Here is a 22584-nt window from a genome sequence, read left to right on the forward strand (position 1 = left end):
GCGGAGGCTGGGAAGTGTGAAAGGGCACTGTGTACAGAACCTAGGGAGTAAGCAGAAGCCAGAGATGGATGGAAAGTTGGGCTGGGCTGCATTGTGGAAGGCCTTGAATGCCATGCCAAGGAACTTGGGCCAGTGTATTTCACCTTGGCTTGAGTTGTAAAAGCAACAATGCAGATTCCTGGGCCCCACCCTGGGCCTCTGGATCTGAATCTGGAGGGAGAAGGTGGGGAGGCAGCAGGGAGGAAAACCTGCAGTCACTCACCCCAGTTACAATACTTGCAGTTACCGGCAGGTCCGAGATAACCTAAGGGTTTCCAAATGCTAGGAAGTGACTCAATGACTGATATGTTTAATACAATACAATCCCGGTTGCAAAATGCCCAGGGCAAGGGTGGGGGTGTTCAGTTTTCTAATGCTCCCAGTTCAAAAAGGAGCTGAAATGAATTGTCAAAGAAGTGAGAAGAAGCTGGGCGCAGTGACTCACACCTGTAATCCCAGCACTTTGGGAGGCTGAGAGAGGATCGCTTGAACCCAGGAGTTTGAGACCAGCCTGGGCAACATAGCGAGATCCTGTTCCTACAAAAAAAATTTAAAAACTTAGCCAGGCGTGGTAGCAGGTGCCTCTAGCCCCAGCTATTTGGGAGGCTGAGATGGGAGGATGGCTTGAGCCCAGGTGGTCAAGGTTGCAGTGAACTATGATTGTGCCACTGCACTGTAGCCTGGGTGACAGAGTGAGATCCTGTCTCAAACAAATACATAAATACATGAGAAGAGAGAACCTTTTCTACCTCCCCCATCTCCCTGCCCTCTTCCACCCCATCTGGGAGGATGGAGGAGAGCGTTTGGGATTAGACGCCCCACCTCTCGACTGCCCTCACTGGTACCTGGGAGTGAGGCCAGGACAGAAGCTGCCTAGGTACTGTGCATTTGTAAAAGCGAACTTTCTTGAGGGTTGATGACATGTTTTATAAGCTACTTCACACAATGTCCAACACCCAGTGGGTCCACAATCAATGTATATGTCTGTTGTTACCTGTCAAAACATATAGCTGGGGAGTGACAGTATGGACTTGAGCCAGATCACCCAGTGCAAATGCTGGCTTTGCCGCTTACTGTGTAACTGACTTCCCAGAGCCTCAGTTTCTGCATTTATGAGATTATAGTGACTATGCCATTGTAGTGATGACTAAATGAGTTGATATATGTCAAGCATACAAAACAGTACCTGGTATGTAGTAAAAACTATGTATTTGTTAAATGAATACCTTTTTTTTTTTTTTTTTTTTTTTTTTTAGAGCCATGGTCTCTCTCTATTTCCCAGGCTGGAGCACAGTGGCACAATCATAGCTCACTGTAGCATCCAATACCTGGGTTCAAGTAATCCTTCCACCTCAGCCTCCTGAGTAGCTGGGACTACAGGTGTGTGCCACCACGGCTGGCTAATTGTTTTTATATTTTTAGAGACAGGATCTTGCTATGTTGCCTAGGCTAGTCTTGAACTGCTGGTCTCAAGCAATCCTTCTGCCTCAGCCTCCTAAAGTGTTGGGTTTATAGATGCAAGCAAACGTGCCTGGCCTAAATGAATAAATCTTTATTGTTGCCTCCTTTGAGCTTTATTGGTTGGGATTTAGTCCACTCATTTTGCCGGTGAGAACTGAGACCCGGAGATGAATGCAGTAGCCTTGCCTCAGGTCCACATCTGAGGGACAGACCCCATCCTACTTTTCTTCCCATGTATTCTTTCCTGCTTGTACCAGTTCACTGGGGTGACCAAGAAAGACATTTCTGAGTTTTCCTCCTGGCTGGCACAGTGGAGACATGCCCAGCCACGTTCAGCTAGACTTACCATGGCTGGGCTAGAAGAGAGGCCAGGAGCTTGTCTGGAGGTTGCACAGACTTGCCCTTGGTGAATGTGGATCGGAGCGCCCCCGCAGAGGCTTGGGGTCCTACAGAGGCTGGGGGATCCACTGTCAGACAGGGTGCATCACCACTGTTTTATGATATCCAGCAAATTGCTCTGCGTCTCTGAGCTTAAGGCAGAGAGAAGGGCCTGAGCTTGAAGAGGGGATCCCAGGTTTAAATTGGAGCTGGCTACTTCCCAGCTCTCCACTGTGTAATCTGGAGGAAGTTGTTTAACCTCTCTGAGCCTCCCTTTGTTTGTCATGGGTATTTGCAGGGAGAGCATTCATGAGATAGTTTGTATAGACATTTTGCCCTTGGAAGGCGCTCAGTGATTGCTGTTTTTCTCTGCATTTTGGACCGAGTCCCTTCTGCATATCCAGCACCTGGCTTCCTCCTGCATTTCTTCCTCAGGAATTTATTGAGCACCTATATGTGCCAGAGCATCGGACCAAGTCCTTTGCTCTCCTGGGGTTTAGATTCTAGTTGAGCATACAGGCAATGTACAACCAATACATATGTTCAGATCGGCAGCTTTATCTGTTATTCTGAAATCCACGATTTCTGAAAACCGAAAGTTTTTCATAACTCATTTTGAAGCTAAACTTGAGGCTTTTTAGAGTCTTCATCCTCTTTGGTGTGATGCTCAGACGTCTTTCTGCAGAGATATTAGTGCAATTGATCGTTGGGTGCTTTCCCGCCCTGCATGATGGGCACGTCGGTGGGTATTTTATACAAGGTGACCTTTCTACAGCCTGAGTCATCCTGAATTCTGAACTACGTCTGGCCCCCAGGATTTTACAGGAGAGAACATGGACCTGCAATATCCTGTCAGGTGGAGACTGTGCTAGGAAGGAAAGCAAAGCTGGGTGCAAGTGGAATCAGGGAGGGCTTCCCTGAGGAGGTGACATTTGAGAGGGATGAGGAAGAGAGGGCCAGGTGGAGGGACTTACAGAGGACGGAAGACTCCACTTCCTGACTGGCCTGTGCTTACCCCTCATTCTGCATGCACAGTTCTGTCTAAATGCGTCCGTTCTTGCCTTTCCAAGAAGTGCTGATGTCTCTTAGGTTTCAAGTCTGGCTCTGACTGACTCATTCTCTCTTTAGGTGCCCCCACAGGCCTCCTCACCTCTTCTCGTTTGCTTAAGAAATCTGAGGTCTGCGCTAAAGCCAGCCTGGGTGCTGTAACCTCTCGGCCGAGGATGGTCCCCAGCTGGGCTTGCATCTGGAGTTGGAGGAAGTGGGTCCCGGGAGGGGAAGAGGAGCCGTGGGGCCTTCCAAGGGTTTGGTGGAATTGAGTTCCTGGTGGGGAGGGGCTGTGTTCTGGGTCTTAGAGCCTCTAGCCTGCAAAGCAAAGTTGAACGTAACACGCGCTCACATATCTCGAGTGCCAGCCCGGGGCTAGGTGCTTAACGCTTGCTTAGCCAATGTGCCAGGGGCTGGGGACACGGGAATGAGTGACCCAGAAATGAGGGCCCTCATGGAGCTGAAAGCATTCTGGGCTTGGTGACTTTGAGGAAGTGGCTTTTGAACTGAGACCTGAAGTACCAAGGCATGTGGATATCTGGGGAAAGAGTGATCCTGGCAGTGGGAACAGAGAGTGCAAAGGCCCAGAGGCATGAATGAGCTTGGTGTGTTTGACCCACAGCAAGGAAGCTGGTGTGGTTGGATGGAACCAAGCAAGAAAGAGGTCTAGGAACAGAGGTCAGGGAGGGAGCTGGGGCCAGATACCTGCATTGTCTCATTTAACTTGTGTAATAACCCTACCAGATAGGAGCTACTCTCATGCAAATGTTACAGATGAAGTAACACAGAGGCACAGAGAGGTTCAGTGACTTGTCCAGGGTCACACACCTGAAGGTGGCAGAGCAGGGCTGTGAACCTAGAAGCTCCAGAGTCCTCAGTCCTCACCATGGTGTTTAAACACAATAAAATCTATGCCTGAGTGCTGAAGACACACCTGCCATTTAGATCGATCTACTTTTTTTACATTGTCGGTGTACTCCCTGCCATCCATCTGCCCAGCAATACTGTGAATGTGGGCAGTGCAGGACTGGTTCCTCCAAGCCCCATTTTACAGACAGTCCAATCATTTTACATATTATTTTATGAATGAGCACCTTCCTCAGTGTCTCAGACCAGGGGTCCCCACACAGCAGGGCCACACAGCAGGAGGTGAGTGGCGGGTGAGTGAGCGAAGTTTTATCTGTATTTACAGCTGCTCCCCATCGCTCGCATTACCACCCAAGCTCGGCCACCTGTCAGATCAGCTGAGGCATTAGACGATTCTCACAGGAGCACAAACCCTTTTGTGAACTGCACATGTGAGATGTGAGGGATCTGGGTTGCGTACTTTTTCTTTTTTTTTTAAGACGGAGTTTCGCTCTTGTCGCCCAGACTGGAGTGCAATGGTGCGATCTTGGCTCACTGCAATCTCCACCTCCCCATGTTCAAGTGATTCTCCTGCCTCAGCCTAGTGGCTGGGATTACAGGCCTGTGCTATCACACCCAGCTAATTTTTGTATTTTTAGTAGAGACAGGGTTTCACTGTGTTGGCCAGGCTGGTGTCGAACTCCTGGCCTCAGGGGATCCACCTGCCTCAGTTTCCCAAAGTGCTGGGATTACAGGCAGGAGCCACTGCGCCCAGCCCTGGGTGCGTGCTTCTTATGAGAATCTAATGCCTGATGATCTGTCACTGTCTCCCATCGCCCTTGGATGGGACCATCTAATTGCAGGAAAATAAGCTCAGGGCTCCCACTGATTCTGCATTATGGTGAGTTGTATAATTATTTCATTATATGTTACCATATAATAATAATAGAAATAAAGTACGTAATACATGTAATGTGCTTGAATCATCCCGAAGCCATGGCCCCAACCACGGCCTCTGGCAGCAGAGGCTGGAGTCCACATCACGCTCTGTGCTGGGTGCAGGAACGGAGATGGGTGGGTGTCCTGCTCATTTCCCTGAGGAGGAACCTGAGGCTTAGGATAGAGACTTACCTGGGTGACACGGCTTCTAAGTGGCAGAGTCCAGATTCAAACCCAGGGCTACGGACCCAGAAGCCTGTGCATTTAACCACGGTTGTGAGCTATCCAGCCCAAAGAGGAGATTTTAAAAGGATTACATTTCTTGGTTGGAAACCAGTGAGCATAGTCGCCCAGAACCATTTTTGAAAAACTCAGAGAAGGCCTTATGTTTTCCTGAAGCGGCCAGGGAAGTATTCTGCCTTTTTAAAAGAGAAGACTGAATTCTAGGGAGGAGAGGCACCAGCTCTCTGGGCTGGGCAGATCTCCAAGCTGGCAGGGCCACAGCCTCCCGACGGTCTTGCCTCTAGCGTATTTCTTCCAGAAGCCACATTTCCACAGGTGGGCAGCTCTAACTGGGAGAAAATCTTCCTGAGATTTAGCCAAATTAGCTTTCTTTCTTTTCTTTTTTTTTTTTTTTTTTTGAGATGGAGTCTCACTCTGCTGCCCAGGCTGGAGTGCAGTGGCGCAATCTCGGCTCACTGCAATCTCTGCCTCCCGGGTTCAAGTGATTCTCCTGCCTCAACCTCCCGAGTAGCTGGGATTTCAGGCACACACCACCACGCCCGGCTAATTTTTGTATTTTTAGTAGCAATGGGGTTTCACCATGCTGGCCAGACTGGTCTCAAACTCCTGACCTAGGGTGATCCGCCCACCTCAGCCTCCCAAAGTGCTGGTATTACAGGTGTGAGCCACCGTGCCCAGCCCAAATTAGCTTTCTAGGAGCTTCCACTTTCTGAGTCTGTTTCTGCCTCTTGGAGGTAGTGACCATCTCCCTCCAAACTCGGATACTTCTCTTATTCAGACTACACAACTGTAGTTATTTCAGGCATTCTCCCTGACTCAGGAAATTATAAGTTTGGCCTGCCTTCGGACATGAGTCAACTGGTTGGAGTCCCACGCAAAGACTGTTTGTTTGGTCAAAGAGGAAGGAGACTATCACCTCTTTGGATCTAGAGCTTATACTTCTGTTGATGCAACCTGGAATCATACTGTGTAGCAGCCATATCCCACTTGGAGTGCATATTGGGCTTGTCAGCTAAAATCTCCATGTTTCTCTTCTATATGAGCTGCTGTTAATCCAAGTTTCTTCTGTTCTGAGAGTCCTTGTCTAAAGCTAAGAGGTTCCAGTTTTTCATGCTCTCTAATAAATCTACTTCAGGCTAACATGCTATCATTTTTTCTTTGAGTACTGCTTTGGTTTCGTTCCACAACTTGTTATCCACACAATGTTATTCACTGCCCAGTTTAGAATTTCCCTTTTGGTTCCCATTTTAAGACTTATTTAATTTTATGCTTTTTAAATTTTTGAGACAGATAGAATTTTTTTAAGTTATCTTTTTATTGTTGATTTCTAAATTTGGTCATCATGGTTGTTGTGGTCAATATATGTGGTTTCTATAATATCAGTGGTAGAGAATTTGCTGAGATCTTTATAGGATTTTCTGGTCATTTTTTTCCTCTTGTGTTTGAAAAGGATGTATGTTTTCTGTTGGGTATAAGGTTCTAGAAACGTATCTATTTGATCAAGCTAGCTGTTATATTATCTATATTTGTTATGTCACTATGTGGTTTTTTTTTTTTTACCTGATTTACCTCCCACCGTAATACAATTACAATTCACCATAACAGAGGCTTTGTTAATTTCTCCTTTTGAGTCTGTCAGTTTTTTGCTTTATTTTTGAAGCTATGTTGTTAAGTGCATAGCCATATGAGTAGAATAAGGGTTCAGGATTTTTATACCTTTTTGGTGAATTGTTGCATTTTCCCGAGTAGCTGGGACTACAGATGTGCACTACCACGCCTAGCTGATGTTTGTATTTTTTGTAGAGATGGGATTTCGCTATGTTTCCCAGGCCAGTCTCAAACTCCTAGGTTCAAGCAATCTGCCCACCTCAGCCTCCCAAAGTGCTGGGATTACAGGCGTGAGCCACCGCAGCTGGCTGAATTGTTCCTTTACTCAGTATAAAAGAGCCAACTTCCAGCCTGGGCAGCATAGTGAGACCCCATCTCTACCAAAAAATAAAAATTAGCTGGGTGTGGTGGCGTGTACCTGTAGTTCCAGCTACTTGGGAGGCCGAGGTGGGAGAATCACCTGAGACCAGGAATTCAAGGCCGCAGTGAGCTATGATTGCTCCACTGCGCTCCAGTCTAGGTGACAGAGTGAGACATTCTCAAAAAAACAAAAACAAAAAAACCATCCACCTTCTCTCTTCTAATACTTACTCAAGACATCATTGTCATGAATTCTATTTTATTGATGTCAGTACTCCTGTACTAATAAGCCAGATGAGTTAAAAACAACAGCAGCCTTGCAACCAGCCACGAAGCAAGTGATCTTATTCTCATTTCACAGATGAGGAGACTGAGGCTCTGAGTGGACCCCAGCCTGCCATGATCTCCCACCGAGTCAGGTTGGAGCCTGCACTTAGGCCCAGAGTTATGCTTCTGTGTCTCAGATGCTTGGGGGTCCCTGCCCACAAAGGTGGCCCCCATGTCTGTGTGTTCCCACCCATCCAGGAATGGTATGGGGTGAGACAACAGGAAGAGCTCCATGGGTAGCCCCCACCCACTGCCTTCCATACGCCAGTCTGCAAGCAGAAAATGAACGGGAAGCTCTTACCTGTGCCCATGTGTTGTCCTGGCTTTGGGTTTGCCCAGGGGGCAAAGTCCTGGTCATTGTTGAGACAAGTTCACTGCTGCTGAGGGCTGAGCAAATGGTGACAAAGGCCAGATTCTGAATTCCTACCTGGTTACTTCCTGCTCTGTCACCATCACCTCGGGCAAATTCTGAACCTCCCTCAGCCTCATTCCCCCATCTGTGCTTGCAGGGAGAATATTTTACTGTATCTTCCATAGTGAGCTTTCCAGGAGAAGCAAAAAGAGTGGTGTATAAAAAAGCAAGTTTATGACTGCTTCTGTGCCAGGCACTGTGCTGTGCACTCCAGAGCCAAAGGCCTGGGTTCAAATCCCAGCCCACTCACTAACTGTGCATCCTTAGGCAGGTTCCTGACCCTCTCTGGGCCTCGGCTTCTCCATCTCTGCAATGGAGATGATATTTATTGTATCTGCAATGCTCCTTGCATTGGGTCCATGGTTAAGTGAGTGAGTGAGGCTCAAGGGCTTCTTTTTTTTTTTTTAGAGATAGGGTCTCACTCTGTTGCCCAGGCTGGAGTGCAGTGGCATGATCAGTGGCATGATCACAGTTCACTGCAGCTGCGATCTCCTGGGCTCAAGCCATCCTCCTGCCTCATCTCCCTTAGTAGCTGGGACTACAGGCATGTGCCACCATGCCTGGCAATTTTTTTTTGTATTTTTGGTAGAGACGGGGTCTTGCCATGTCACCCAGGCTGGTCTTGAACTCCTGGACTCAAGTGATCTACCTGCCTCAGCCTCCCAAATTGCTGTGATTACAGGTAGGAGCCACCGCACCCAGCCTTCAAGTGCTTTTTTTGTTAGTGAGACTGGTACAACCAATGCCAAGGCTGGTGAGCAAAGTTGCACCCAGTTGGGGAGGGGCGAAACCAAGGGCAGAAGGGCCCAGGGCATGGCCTCTCATGGCTGAAGGAAGAGGGGACATATGGCCAGTCACAGTGACCTCTGCAGACCTCAAGAAGGAGGCCAGCTAGGAGCCATAGCTGTCACTAAGACAGTCAAAATCTAATCAGCACCCTGGCGCCAGAGGCCATCGTCCGCTGCTCAGGACAGTGAGTGATAGTCGATAACCAGCTCTCTGGAGGTCAGGGCCCCGAGGTGGCTGAGATCTGTGCCTGCATTAGGACATTTAAGGGGACTCCAAGCCGAGATTTGCTAGTGTTTGCCCAGCAGGGAGAGGTGGAAAATTGGGGATGACCAACCAGGCCTCCCTGCTCACAGCCAGGGGAATTCATCCGGTCGTTCTTCCATTCAGCAAATATTCATGGAGCACCTGCTGTGTGCCAGGCACCATGCTAGGCTCTGGGGAGATGGCTGTGAGCGGGATCGACACTGGCCTTGTGTGAGCTGGCCTTGCAGTAGGGGATATGAGCACCAAACACATAAGGCCCGAGTGTGCGATATGCCACAAAGAGTGCAGAGAAATAAAGCAAGATAACAGGTTGCAGAAAGATGGAGGCCAGGCTGGCTGCTGTTCCTGGGCAGGTGGCTTCTGGACACAGTTTCCTCAGGCTCTGTTTCCTCCCTTGGGCCTCTGGAATCTTCTGAAGACAGGCCTGGCTTCCAGGATCCCGGATGGAGTTGCCTGTTGACTGTGTGGACTCAAAGTGTCCACAGTGCGCCGGAGCGCGTGGTCTTCCCCAGCAAATCTGCTTCTCCTCTCGGCTCTCCATCGTGGGAAGGGTCCCTGGGGTCCTCCCCACCACCCCAGCCTGAGGCCACTTTCCCTCTGTCCCCGCTCTCCCCACCCTGCTTTCCCCGCCAAGCACCACCAAGTCCCTGCTGCCTCCTCCTCCCAAACAGGCTCAAACCTGCCCCCTCTTCGCCAGCTCTCATCTCAGCCCGCTCCTCTCCTGCTTAAGAGCCTTCACTGGCTCCCCACTGCCCTAGAGACAGAGTTTGAGTCTACTGCCATGGCTTGGCAGACGGTGTTGTCCCTGGCCTGCCAACCTTCCAGCTGCCATCCCAGCCAGTCCTTCTCCCGCTTGCTCCAGCCAAGGGCCCCGCTTGTAGGGTGGGAAGTGGGCCGTGCCCTCCCTCCTGCCTGCCTATTCGCTGGGTCTTCCCTCATTCCCTCCCTCACCCCGCCCTCTCATAAGAACCTTCAGAATCAGCCAGACGCAGTGGCTCACGCCTGTAATCCCAGCACTTTGGGAGGCTGAGGTGGGTGGATCACCTGAGGTCAGGAGTTTGAGACCAGCTTGGCCAACCTGGCAAAACCCTGTGTCTACTAAAAATACAAAAAAATTAGCTGGGCATGGTTGTGGGCACCTGTAGTCCCAGCTACTTGGGAGACTGAGGCAGGAGAACTACTTGATCCTGGGAGACAGAGGTTGCAGTGAACTGAGATCCCACCATTGCACTCCAGCCTGGACTACACAGTGAGACTCTGTCTCAAAAAAAAAAAAAGAACCTTCAGAATCTGTAAAATGGGTTTAATAATTATACTTATCTCATAGGGAGGGCTTAAAGCACCTAGGCCAGTGTCTGGCACCAAGGAAACACTGTATACCTGTTAAAATAAGAATAAAATAAAATACACATGCTCACGTATTGAGTGCCTGCTGTATGTCGGGCCCCTCCCCAAGAGAACTCTGGTGCATCCCCGATAAAGAAACCTGACCCTCTAGGATGAGGGAGGGTCTTCCCTGAGCGCCTGCTAACAGCCTCCTCTGCTAATCTGAAGTCCTGCAGCTTGCCCAGCAGGCTGGCTTGTCACACGGGCTACCCCCACAGGCTGCCATCTTGGAAAAGGCCAATGGCTGTGGAATCATTCTTGACTCCTATTAGCCTTCCTGTTCTCTCTCCCGCCCCACAGCATCCATCCTGTCAGCAAATCCAGTGGGCTCTGTCTTCAACACAGATCTAGAATTCAGCCCCTTCTCAGCCTCCCCATCTCCGCAGCCTGGTGTGAGCCCTGGCACCTCTCTCTGGGGCCAGTGTGGTAGCCTCCTCACTGGTACCCACTTCTACCCGTGCCCCCACCACCCAAGCAAGAGAGGTCTTTTTTAAAGTCTCATCATGTCACTTCTTTGCTCAAAATGCTCCGGTAACTTCTTCCTTGCTCACATATTTGTTAAAAGAAGAAAGGAATGAATGAATGAATGGCCTGTTTGCATCTGTAATAGCCAGCACATAGGCAGTACTTGGAAAACACCCACAGCAAGAATAAATGAGGAGATGGCTGGACACGGCAGCTCATACCTGTAGCATGTTGGAAGGCCGAGGCAGGAGGTTTGCTTGAGGCCAGGAGTTTGAGGTTGCAGTGAGCTATGATTGTGCCATAGCACTCCAACCTGGGCCACAGAGAGAGAGAGATCCCATCTCTACAAAAATTTAAAAATTATTCGAGCATGGTGGTGTGTGCCTGTAGTCACAGCTACTTGGGAGGCTAAGGCAGGAGGATCACTTGAGCCCAGGAGTTCAAGGCTGCACTGAGCCATGATGGTGCGACTGCATTCTAGCCACAGAATGAGACCCTGTCTCTAAAACAAAAAAGAGAAGGAGAATAAGTGAGGTACTTGAGCAAGTGGGTGAGGATGGGTGAGCCACAGCAGGCCCACAGGGAGGCTGGTGGGTGCTGTTGGTGGAGGGGGCTGATTTGTGTTCCTGGTGGCTGCAGAGCCAGTCTGTTGCCTCCCCTCCCTCCCACTGGCTGGGCTGGGGACGGAGCCAACCAGGCAGAGCCCGGGCCATTCTGGGGCCCTGGCCTGGCCTGCCTTACTATCCCAGTGGGGCCACCGACGTGGCTGCCGGTTCTGGAAACCCCAGTTCTAGGTAGGTTGCTGTCCCAGGAAGAAGTGCATGCCTAGCTTCCTGCCAGCCCAGCCCAGCTGTCCCAGAAGCCAGAGGAAGCTCTGGGCTGGTTTCTCATAAGTAGCATGACTAACTGATTACGCCACAGGAGCTGAGGTCTCAGGCCAGTTTCTATCCTGGAGTTTCAGGGGTCAGCGGCTCCAAAGCCCCCAGCCCCCACCCGAGGCCCCTGCTGTCCCTGGATTCCTCTCCACATGCCGCCTGTCACAGAGGTGCTTGCATCCTGTCTGCAGAACCAGCCCCTCCTCCAAGCCAGATTTCCTGCCCAGAGGGAAGAAGAGCAGAAGGCCTGTACCGCCCCCTGTGCACCCCTACTCCTCCGTCCCCCGCCCCCCTGCCACCCGCTGTGGGTTCGGGAAGAGTCCTGCTGGGTCGCTTCCAGGCTGCTGCTGGCTTCTGACATTTCAAGGCTTAATCACTTAATCTCCCCCGAGTTTTTTAAAAAAGTGAGTCAAGTGTGTTCTCCTGGTGGTGGGCGTGTTTTCCCAGGCCTATGCTTCTGCTCACTTCCTGGCTGCGGCCTTCACTGACTTTGCTGCTTCCTAACTCTGTGACCTTGGCCTTGTCACTTGCTGTCTCTGGGTCTCAGGCCAATGGGTCTCAGGCCAGTGGGGCTCCCCGGACAAAGTTCCAGGGTTTTGGGGACTGCATTTCAAGGGTCAGCAACCACAGTCCTTAAACACATGGGTTTTGGAGTGACAATGCCTAGGTTATGGCTCTGTGACCACCAGCAAGTGCTCTAGCCTTTTTGTGCCTCAGTCTTCTCATCTGTAAAATGGGAATGTTAATGGCACCTACCTCATAGGGTCGTTGGGAGAACCAAATTGATTAATATATTGTAAGTACTTAGAACAGGGCCAGGCACAAAATAAGTACTGCATATACAGTTAACTATGGACAAAAGCTTGGGACCTGGTTCATGTTTAAAAATGATTATTGAGGCCAGGTACGGTAGCTCATGCCTGTAATCCCAGCACTATGGGAGGCTGAGGCAGGCGGATCAGGAGGTCAAGAGATCGAGACCATCCTGGCCAACATGGTGAAATCCCGTTTCTACGAAAAATACAAAAATTAGCCAGGCATGATGGCATGCTCCTGTAGTCCCAGCTACTCAGGAGGCTGAGGCAGGAGAATCACTTGAACCCAGGCGGAGGTTGCAGTGAGCTGATATCGTGCCACTGCACTCCAGACTGGTGACAGAGCTAGGCTCCATCTCAAAAAAAAAAAAAAAAAAAGATTGTTGAATTTATTATTGCTGAATTTTTTTTTTTTTTTTTTGAGACAGAACTTTGCTCTATTGCCCAGGCTGGAGTGCAATGGTGTGATCTCAACTCATTGCAGCCTCTGCCTCTTGGGTTCAAGCAATTCTCCTGCCTCAGCCTCTCAGCCTCCCGAGTAGCTGGGAATACAGGCACCCACCATCATGCCCGGCTAATTTTTGTATTTTTGTAGAGATGGGGTTTCACCATGTTGGTGAACTCCTGACCTCAGGTGATCCACCTGCCTCGGCCTCCCAAAGTTCTGGGATTACAGGCGTGAGCCACTGTGCCCAGCCTATTATTGCTGACTTTTAACCATTCATTCATTTAATATATGTTTATTGTACACATGCTATGCCTGTGTCAGGCACTGTTTTAGGCACTGGGGATAAAGCAGTGAGCACAGCAGACATAAAGCTCTGCCCTCATGGGGCTTGTGGTCTCACAGAGGGAGGCAAACAATGCATTTATAGACAAATACATAATTTAAATTTGAGGTTACCTATTATACTCCCAACTTGAAAAACTAGCAGTATATTGAGAGTGGCTATTTCACATCTGATGGAGGAATATGTCTTTTGTGAACCATTTATGTTCTTTGCCTATTTTTCTTAAAGGGATGTTTGTCTTATTGATTTGTAAGAACTCTTTATATATTAAGGCCATTAACCGTTCATAATGTAGATTGCTACCTTTTTCTAGTCTTTTGCTTGCTGATATAGTTGGGATGTCATCCTCTCTAAATCTCTTGTTGAAATGTGATCCCCAGTGTTGGAGGTGGGTCCTGGTGGGAGATGTTGGGTCATGGGGACGGGTCCCTCATGGTTTGGTTCTGTCCTTGCCATAGTGAGTGAGTTCTCACAAGATCTGGTTGTTTAGAAGTGTGCGGCACCTCCCTCCTCTCTCTCGCCCTGGCTGTCACCATGTACGCCTGCTCCCCTCTTGCCTTCCCCGTGAATAAAAGCTCCCTGAGGCCTCCCCAGAAGCCAAGTAGATACGGGTGCTATGCTTCCTGTACAGCCTGCAGAGCCATAAGCCAATTAAACCTCTTTTCTTTGTAAATTACTCAGTCTCAGATATTTCTTTATAGCAATGCAAAAAGGGACTAACACACTTGAGTTCTGTCTTTTTCTTATGGCATATTTTAATCTAGGCCAGACACAGTGGCTCATGCCTGTAATCCCAGCACTTTGGGAGGCCAAGGCGGGTGGATCACTTGAGGTCAGGAGTTTAAGACCAGCCCGGCCAACGTGGGGAAACCCCGTCTCTACTAAAAACACAAAAAATTAGCTGGGTGTGGTGGCACACACCTGTAATTCCAGCTACTCGAGAGGCTGAGGCACAAGAATCGCTTGAACCCGGGAGGTGGAGGTTGCAGTGAGCCGACATCACGCCACTGCTCTCCAGCCTGGGGAACAGAGCAAAACTCCATCTCAAAAAAAAAAAAAAATCTAGGGAAGTTGAAAACATTTTTGCAGTCAAAGCTATCTTTGCTATGTGCATCTTGAAATAAACATTCACCCATGTAACCTCACTAATCTGATTAGAGATAGTGACACACATAAACAGGGTGCTGTGATAAGAAGTCACAGGGAGGGCCCGCATTAGTTGAGGGGGGTCAGAGAAGGCTTCTGAAGTGTTTCTGGTGCAAATGCTTGGAGAAGGGAGAGCTGGGAGTGTATCCCAGGGCTGAGGCCAATGGAGGATTGCAGAAGAGGGAGAGGGGATAGGAGGGGAATGTTAGACGGGTAAGCAGAAGCTAGATCGTCAGGGGACTTGGCTCTTTTCTTCATTTTCTTAAATTAAACTTTTTATTTTCAGATAATTAAAGATTTACACACAGTTGGAAGAAATCATAGAGAAGCCGGGCGTGGTGGCTCATGCCTATAATCCCAGCACTTTGGGAGGCTGAGTCGGGCAGATCACTTGAGATCAGGAGTTCGAGACCAGCCTGGCCAGTATGATGAAACCCCATCTCTACTAAAAATACAAAAATTAGCTGAGCATGGTGGCTTGCCTGTAGTCCCAGCTACTGGGGAGGCTGAGGCAGGAGAATCACTTGAGCCTAGGAGATGGAGGTTGCAGTGAGCCGAGATCACGCCACTGCACTCCAGCCTGGGCAACAGAGTGAGACTCCATCTCAGAAAAAAAAAGAAAAGAAAAAGAAAAAGAAATCACAGAGGGACCCCTGCTTCTATGCTGTTCCCCCCAAGGGCAAGATTGTAGAAATCTGTAATACAGTATCACAGCTGGGATATTGACACTGATATAATCTACTGACCTTATTGGGATTTCCCGATTTACTTGTACTCATTTTTGTGTTTGCGTACCCATGTGTGGTTTAGTGCTATGCAATTTTATCACGGCATAGGTTTGTGTATGCAGCCAGGATCCAGCACAGTTCTATCATCACAAGGATGGCTCAAATTTTCCTTTTATAGCCACATCCAACTCCCTTCCTGACCCACCCCCTCAGCCCCTGGCAACCACTAATGTGTTTTCCATTTCCATGGTTATGTGATTTCAAGTATGTTACATAAATGGAGTCACGGGGTGTGTACTCTGGGAACTGGCTTTTTTCACTCTTGGGCTTGGATTTTATTCTAAGTCAGAGATGCTTCTCTAATGGGCTGTGAACCCCTTGGGGATCTGTGGCCCCTGTGAAGAAGCCCTTTAGGAGCCAGGGGGCATTGGATGTGTGAGCTGGCCCTGGCCTCATTTCTGATTTTAAAATGGCTCTGGCTGTGATGTGGAGAAGAGGCAGGGTGAGCCTCATCTGCAGCAACTGCTAACTGCCCACATCCCCCCAGACTTCTCAAAAATTTGCCACTCACCTGCTCAAAGACCCTCAAAAGCTGCCCACTGCTTAGAGGACAGGCCTTTGACCTGAGGTCCTCACTTGGGCTTCAGGGATTCTGTGAACCCCTAAAATGGAATGCAGAATTAAGTGTATGCACATTGCCAGAAACAGGGTTTGGGGTTTACATTAGATGCTCAGATAGGTCATTGACCCCCAAAACACTAGGGACTCTGACTTCTAGACAGATAGTAGTTAAGAACCAAAGCTTTGGAGCTTGAGTGCTGGATTTAAGACCCATGACTGTCACAGCTGTGCAACCTCAGACAAATCACTCAGCCTTTCTGTGCCTTGGTTTCCTCATCTGAAAAATGGAGAAAATAATATTACCTATTTCATAGATTATTAAATGCATTCGTATATGTAAAAGGTGTAAAAGAAAACTTGGCATGTGGTAAACTCTGTGTGTTTAAGTGAATGGTGAGGCTGCCCAGTATAGGAGGGCAGAGCTTTCTAGGTAAAGACTTTCTAGGCCTCCTGGGATTATCAGGCCCTCTCTGTGTTGGTTGTTGTCATACATGACAGCAGTATTCCTTCCAAAGGGATGCCAAGTTGTGGTTGCACACTGCACTTAGATCCAGTTGATTGACAGCACTGTTCAATTCAACTGTGTCCTTACTGATTTCTGCCTGCTGGATCTGTCGATTACCAAAAGAGTTGAAGTAATAGTAATAATACTATTATTGGAATAATCACACAGATTTCTCTATTTCTCCTTGCTGCTCTCAGTTTTTGCCTTACATATTTTGACCCTTTGTTGTTAGTTGCATACATATTAAGGATTGTTATTTACATCTTCTTGGAGAATTAACTCCTGAATCATTATATAGTGCCACTTTTTTTTAATTAAAAAATTTTATTTTTTATTTTTTGAGACAGGATCTTCCTCTGTTGCCCAGGCTGGAGTTCAGTGGCATGAACACAGCCCACTGCAGCCTTAACCTCCTGGGCTCAAGTGATCCTCCTGCCTCAGCCTTCCCAGTAGCTGGGGCTACAGGCATGTGCCACCTCTAATAACTTTTATTTAATTTACAATAGTATTAGTTTGTTCTCATGCTGCTCTAAGGACATGCCCAAGACTGGGTAATTTATAAAGGAAAGAGGTTTGACTCACAGTTCTGCAGGGCTGGGGAGGCTTCAGGAAACATATTATCATGGCGGAAAGGGAAACAAAGACATCCTTTTTCCCATGACGTCAGGAAGGAGACATGCCAAGAAAAGGGGGGGGAAGCCTTTTATAAAACCATCAGATCTCATGAGAACTCACTCACTGTCACGAAGACAGCATGGGGGAACTGCTCCCATAATCTAATCACCTCCCATGAGGTCCTTCCCCCAACACGTGGGGATTACAATTCATATTACAATTCAAGATGAGATTTGGGTGGGGACACAGAGCCAGGCCATATCACATTATTATTAATTAGTGCCTTCTCTCTCATTTTTTTGATTCGCCTAGGTAGAGATTTATCAATTTCATTGATCTTTTCAAAGAACCAATTTTTGATTTCATTGATTTTCCTCGATTAATTTTCTATTTTTAATTTCATTGATGTATGCTCCAATTTTGTATTTTTTTCTTCTGCTTGTTTTAGACATATATTGCTTTTCTGTTTCTAGTACTCTAGATGGAAACAGATTATTGATTTTAGAACTTTCTTTCTAAGATATACATTCAATAATATAAATTTCCCTCTAAGCATTGCTTTTGCTACATCTCACAGATTTTGATAGGCTATATTTTCATTTTTATTTCGTTAAAAATATTTTTAATTTCTCTTGTGATTTCTTCTTTGATCCATATGTTATTCGGAAGTGTGTTTTTAAATCTCCAAATACTTGGAAATTTTCTGGCTTTCTTCCTGCTAGTGACTTCTAATTTGAATCCATTGTGGCCTAAGAGCATATTTTGTATGATTTCTAATGTTTTAAATCTCTTAAAGTTGTTTTATGTCCCAGAATGTGGTCTGTCTTGGTGATTATTCCACGTGAACCTGAGGAGAATGTATATTCTGCTGTTGCGATATGTAACATTCTATAAATGGATACCTCTGTTAATATGACCTCAGGTGACTCTTTTTTTTTTTTTTTTTTTTAAGTTGCTGCTTCACCATTGGGTTTTGGAGATTTTGCAGATGATAAAATCCTCAGGACTTTTCTGCTGCTCAGTCAGATTTTCTTTTCCTACACTTGCGGAACTGTTGTTTGAAATTGACAAGCAGGATGGCCAACTCTGCCCGGCTCATTTTATTTCATCTTATTGGGTTCAGCCTGCAGTTTTAGGAGATGAGATTGAAGGAACTGGTATACTGGAATCCACGGTGGGCTCGGAAGCAAACAAACGTGGGTTCTGATTCTAGCTCTGACCTTTTACCAGCTGTGGGACCTGGTGGATGGGTTATTTGGCCTCTCTGGCCTCAGTTTCCTTAGCTAGACAGTTGGGATAACAGCCCACCTTTCAGGATTCTTGTGTGGATTCGGTGAGGTAATACTTCTAAAGCATCTAGCAAAGTGTCAAGTACAAGGTAAGTGCTGGGCAAGCAGGGATTTTGTTCACACAAAGCCTTGACTCAACATAAGGAGGCTGTTTCCAATGGCTCTGCTTAACTGAGGCCTGAGAGTGATTGCTCCATCTGTGGTGGTATATGGGCTGAAACTGCCTAGCAGCATGTCAGAGGTGGGGTGTTCGCGGGACATCCTTGTCCAGGTTGGCAGTTGAGCTTGGCAGGTGACCGCTGAGACCCCTTCCAACTTCACCACTTCAGGAATCTCTCCTTTTTTTTTCTGAGACAGTCTTGCTCTGTCACCCGGGCTGGAGTGCAGTGGCTCAATCTCGGCTCACTGCAAGCTCCGCCTCCCGGGTTCAAGCCATTCTCCTGCCTCAGCCTCCTGAGTAGCTGGGACTACAGGCACCTGCCACCACGCCCAGCTAATTTTTTTGTATTTTTAGTAGAGACTGGGTTTCACCTTGTTAGCCAGGATGGTCTCGATCTCCTGACCTCATGATCTGCCTGCCTCGGCCTCCCGAAGTGCTGGGATTACAGGCGTGAGCCACTGCACCCAGCCAGGAGTCTCTTGATTTAGAATGGGAACTTGAAATCATCTCCTCTTGCCGTGTACTTGAACGCGATAACCTGGCACTTATCTTTTTAATTCTTTTACTCACCTGCATCTTTGTTCTTTTTGCCTCTGATGTTCAGGGAAGCCTCTTCTCCTACTGCATCTGTGATCTCTCCTGAAATGTAGCACCCACGCATCCCTGAGAAGCTAGCTGCGGCACGTGTGTGTGCACGTGGGCATGCGTAAGTCTGGGCGTGCCTGCCACAACAGATTAAGGATATCAATCCTGACGCCATGCTGGGATGTTTTAGTGAATCTTGACAGGGTTGTTGACTCCCCTGTTTCCCTGGAGGACTTTACCATGAAAGTCTTCTGCTGTGTGACTTTGGACAGGCGTCTTGGCCTCTCTGTTTCTCTTTATTCATAATTGAGGCTAAAGTGACACCTTTGCCATCTCTGCCACAGGATACTGTGGGCATCTGTGTAGTTGTGAGAGTAAAAGTTACTAGGACTTGCCAAGGAAATCAGTGTCAGGAACCCACCACCCCATTCCCACCCCTCCTTTACTTGAGACTTTACTTTTGTAACTCTCAGCAAGGAAGACGAGTTCAACCTTAGAGCCGATACAGAGCCTTCCCCTAGAGAGAGCTTTGCAGCCTCATGCTGAGCCAGTTAGGGGCCCCACATCATGCCCAAAATGAATTTAATCAACAAACAGTTACTGAACACGTCCTATGTGCCAGGCGCCGTTGTAGATACTGGGGACTCGGCAGTGAATGGGACAGACCCTGGCTGTCAGGATGACAGACAATTTAAAAAGGGACAGATGTCCCACGCTGGCTTGTCCTTTGCACCCCCGGCACTTTGTGAGGAGCAGCGGCCAGTTCTTGTATATAGACTGGCCCTTGGTGTACATTTGTCTGACGTTTCCAAATGATGTATGCATCCTTGGCAGGAACCCAGGAAAAGACATGCTGTGCTCTTCTCAGGAATTGTTTCAGGGAGGTGATGTTGGGGATTTGTCCCATTCTTGTTGGTGAGTTTAGATCACTTGGTGAAGGTGGTGTCTGCCAGGTTTCTGTATTGTAACGTTCATTGATATGTATTTTCACTCATTAGTTAATATACAATACAAGTTTTGCAGGGAGTTACTTTGAGGCTGTCATAGTAAAATAGAGCTTTCCCTTCTTCCCTGTTTATTTATTTATTAGAGATGAAGTCTGACTCTGTTGCCCAGGCTGGAGTGCGGTGGTGCGATGATAGCTCACTGCAGCCTCCAACTCCCAGGCTCAAGCCATCCTCCTGCCTCAGCCTCCCAAGAAGTTGGGATTACAGGCACACACCACTGCACCCGGCCTCCTCCATTTATTGATCTATGTCAATACAGACTCCTGGACTTTAACTCCAAGGGTTACAAGTGGATACCATAATATTCATTTTGATGCTCAAAATGTGCCCATTTTATCCAGGTCAGGCTAGCTGCTGAGTACTTCCTTATTGTCTGGCACAAGAATTCCAAGCCTATCTGGTACTTTTCCTTCTCCTGGAATCAGCTATTTCTCTAAGGCGCTCTGGTTCCTTTCAGTACAGAATAGTATTTAGAAGCCAAGACCTGGTCACTAGGAAGGCATGATAATCAAATGTGATGAATGATCTTGGATTGCATCCTGGACGTATAAAGGGCATTATTGAGGCAATTAGCAAAACATAAATAGGGGCCGTGGATGAGACAGTGGTGATGCATCACTGTTAATTTCCTGATTTCGATGGTTGTATTGTGGTTATGCAGAGAATGTCCTTGTTTTTCTGACATGCACACTGAGGTATTGGGGTAATTTATTCATTATGGAGATATGTGAGTGTGTTTATGTGTCTCATACACAGATGTTTCTTAATGATGGGGTTTTGTCCCCATAAACTCATCATAAGTTGAAAATATTATTAAGTCAGAAATGTACTTCATACTCCTAACCTACTGAACGTTATAGCTTAACCTAGCTTGGAACACTTGCATTAACCTACAGTTGGGCAAAGTCATCTAACACAAAGCCTGTTTTGTTATAAAGTGTTGAATAGCTCTTGTAGTTTATGGAATACTGAGAGTGAAAAACAGAATGGTCGTATGGGTGCTCCAAGTACTGCTTCTACTGAACACCCATTGATTTTGCACCATCATAAATTAGGGGAAGAGAGGAAAAGCACGCGTAAGGGAGGAAGGGCCGGGTACAGTGGCTCACGCCTGTAATCCCAGCACTTTGGGAGACCAAGGTGGGCAGATCGCTTGAACTCAGGAGTTCGAGACCAGCCTGGGCAACACAATGAGACCCCGTCTCTATCAAAAATACAAACACTTAGCCAGGCCTCATGGTGCACATCTGTGGTCCCAGCTACTCAGGAGGCTGAGGTGGGAAGATTGCTTGAGCCCGGGAGGTGGAGGTTGCAGGGAGTCGAGGTTGTGCCACTACACTCTAACTTGGGTAACAGAGTAAACTCTTTGTCTCAAAAAAAAAAAAAAAAAAAAAGGAAAGGGAGGAAGGGAAGGTCCCTCCAGGTGGAGGGGACAGAGAGAGAAAAGGCATGGAGGTGGGACTGAGTTTGGTGTGTTTAAGAAGTGCAGGTGGCAGCCGGGCGCAGTGGCTCACGCCTGTAATCCCAGCACTTTGGGAGGCCAAGGCAGGCGGATCACCTGGGGTCGGGAGTTCAAGACCAGCCTGACCAGCATGGAGAAACCCTGTCTCTACTAAAAATACGAAATTAGTTGGGTGTGTGGCCCATGCCTGTAATCCCAGCTACTCAGGAGGCTGAGGCAGGAGAATCGCTTGAACCCGGGAGGCGGAGGTTGCAGTGAGCCGAGATCGCGCCATTGCACTCCAGCCTGGGCAACAAGAGTGAAACTGTGTCTCAAAAAAATAAAATGAAATGAAATGAAATAAAATGTTAAAAAACAAAAAAAGAAGTGCAGGTGGCAGGCATAGGATGCATGGGTGCTGGGCCCAGGTGGAGAGGGAGGTGGACCCCTGCTGGGGAGGGCCTTCAAGTGTGCCCAAGTCACTTGGAGAGCGTCCAGCAGGGGCCTAGAGCTCCTGAGGTGGCCTTAAGTTCTTATGATGCCCCAGACACTGCACACAGTGCTTCAGAGGCAACACCTCCGTTCCTGTTTGCTGCAAGCCTGTGAGGTTAGCCTTGGAACCATTCCTGTGCCACAGAAACACAGCCAGAGCACCAAAAGAGAAATGCTGTTAATGGCAAAGAACTACTCACTAGCAGAACAAAGCCTGGGAGCTGCTTTTTTGAATAAGATCCCAGGAGAGAGACCCAAGCGGGAAGTGAAGGATGGGCACTTGAAATGTTGCAGGGAATATAACCCAGTGCGTGCTGTTTTCTTTTTTTCTTTTTCTTTTTTTTTTCTCTTTTTGCAACAGGGTCTCACTGTGTCGCCCAGCCTAGAGTGCAGTGGTGCCATCTCGGCTCACCACAACCTCCGCCTCCTAGGCTCAAGCGATTTTCCTGCCTCAGCCTCCTGAGTAGCTGGGACTACAGGCACGCGCCACTACCGCCCGGCTAATTTTTTTTTGTATTTTTGGTAGAGACGGGTTTCACCATGTTGGCCAGGCTGGTTGTGAACTCCTAAAGTGCTGGGATTACAGATGTGAGCCACCACACCCGGCCCCAGTACACACTTTTTGGAGGGTATTTGACATTATGTACCAGGAGTGCTGGGGGAAAGTACACACTTGACTCTGTGAGATTCTGCTTCTTAGCATTTTTTTCTTTTCCTTTTTTTTTTTTTTTTTTGAGACAGAGTCTCACTCTGTCACCCAGGCTGGAGTGCAATGGCATGGTCTCGGCTCGCTGCAACCTCCGCCTCCTGGGTTCAAGCAATTCTCCCACCTCAGCCTCCCGTGTAGCTGGAACTACAGGTGTGCGCCACCACACTTGGCTAATTTTTGTATTTTTAGTAGAGACAGGGTTTCACTGTGTTGGCCAGGCTGGTCTCAAACTCCTGACCTC

At 48.0% G+C, this 22584-nt stretch overlaps 1 protein-coding gene across 11 annotated transcripts in view; it reads left to right on the forward strand.

Moving 5' to 3' along the window:
- The window catches only part of IL4R (interleukin 4 receptor), a 51285-nt gene that overhangs the window by 2075 nt on the left and 26626 nt on the right, over nucleotides 1–22584 (forward strand). For 2 of the 11 annotated variants that reach the window (XM_055365562.2, XM_055365564.2), the window contains exon 2: nucleotides 18714–18815. The exons of 7 other annotated variants lie outside the window; for them this stretch is intronic. Coding sequence is in view for 2 of the 4 variants with exons in the window: in XM_055365560.2 (XP_055221535.1) it covers nucleotides 17800–17856 (57 nt within the window). In the remaining 2 variants the exon portion in view is untranslated. Of the gene's footprint in view, nucleotides 1–16488; nucleotides 17857–18713; nucleotides 18816–22584 lie in introns of those variants that run through there. 2 more of the 11 variants (XM_055365560.2, XM_063700067.1) reach the window with 2 other exon arrangements.

The sequence above is a fragment of the Gorilla gorilla genome, chromosome 18, assembly GCF_029281585.2.
Source record: "Gorilla gorilla gorilla isolate KB3781 chromosome 18, NHGRI_mGorGor1-v2.1_pri, whole genome shotgun sequence".
Taxonomy (NCBI): Eukaryota; Metazoa; Chordata; class Mammalia; order Primates; family Hominidae; genus Gorilla; species Gorilla gorilla.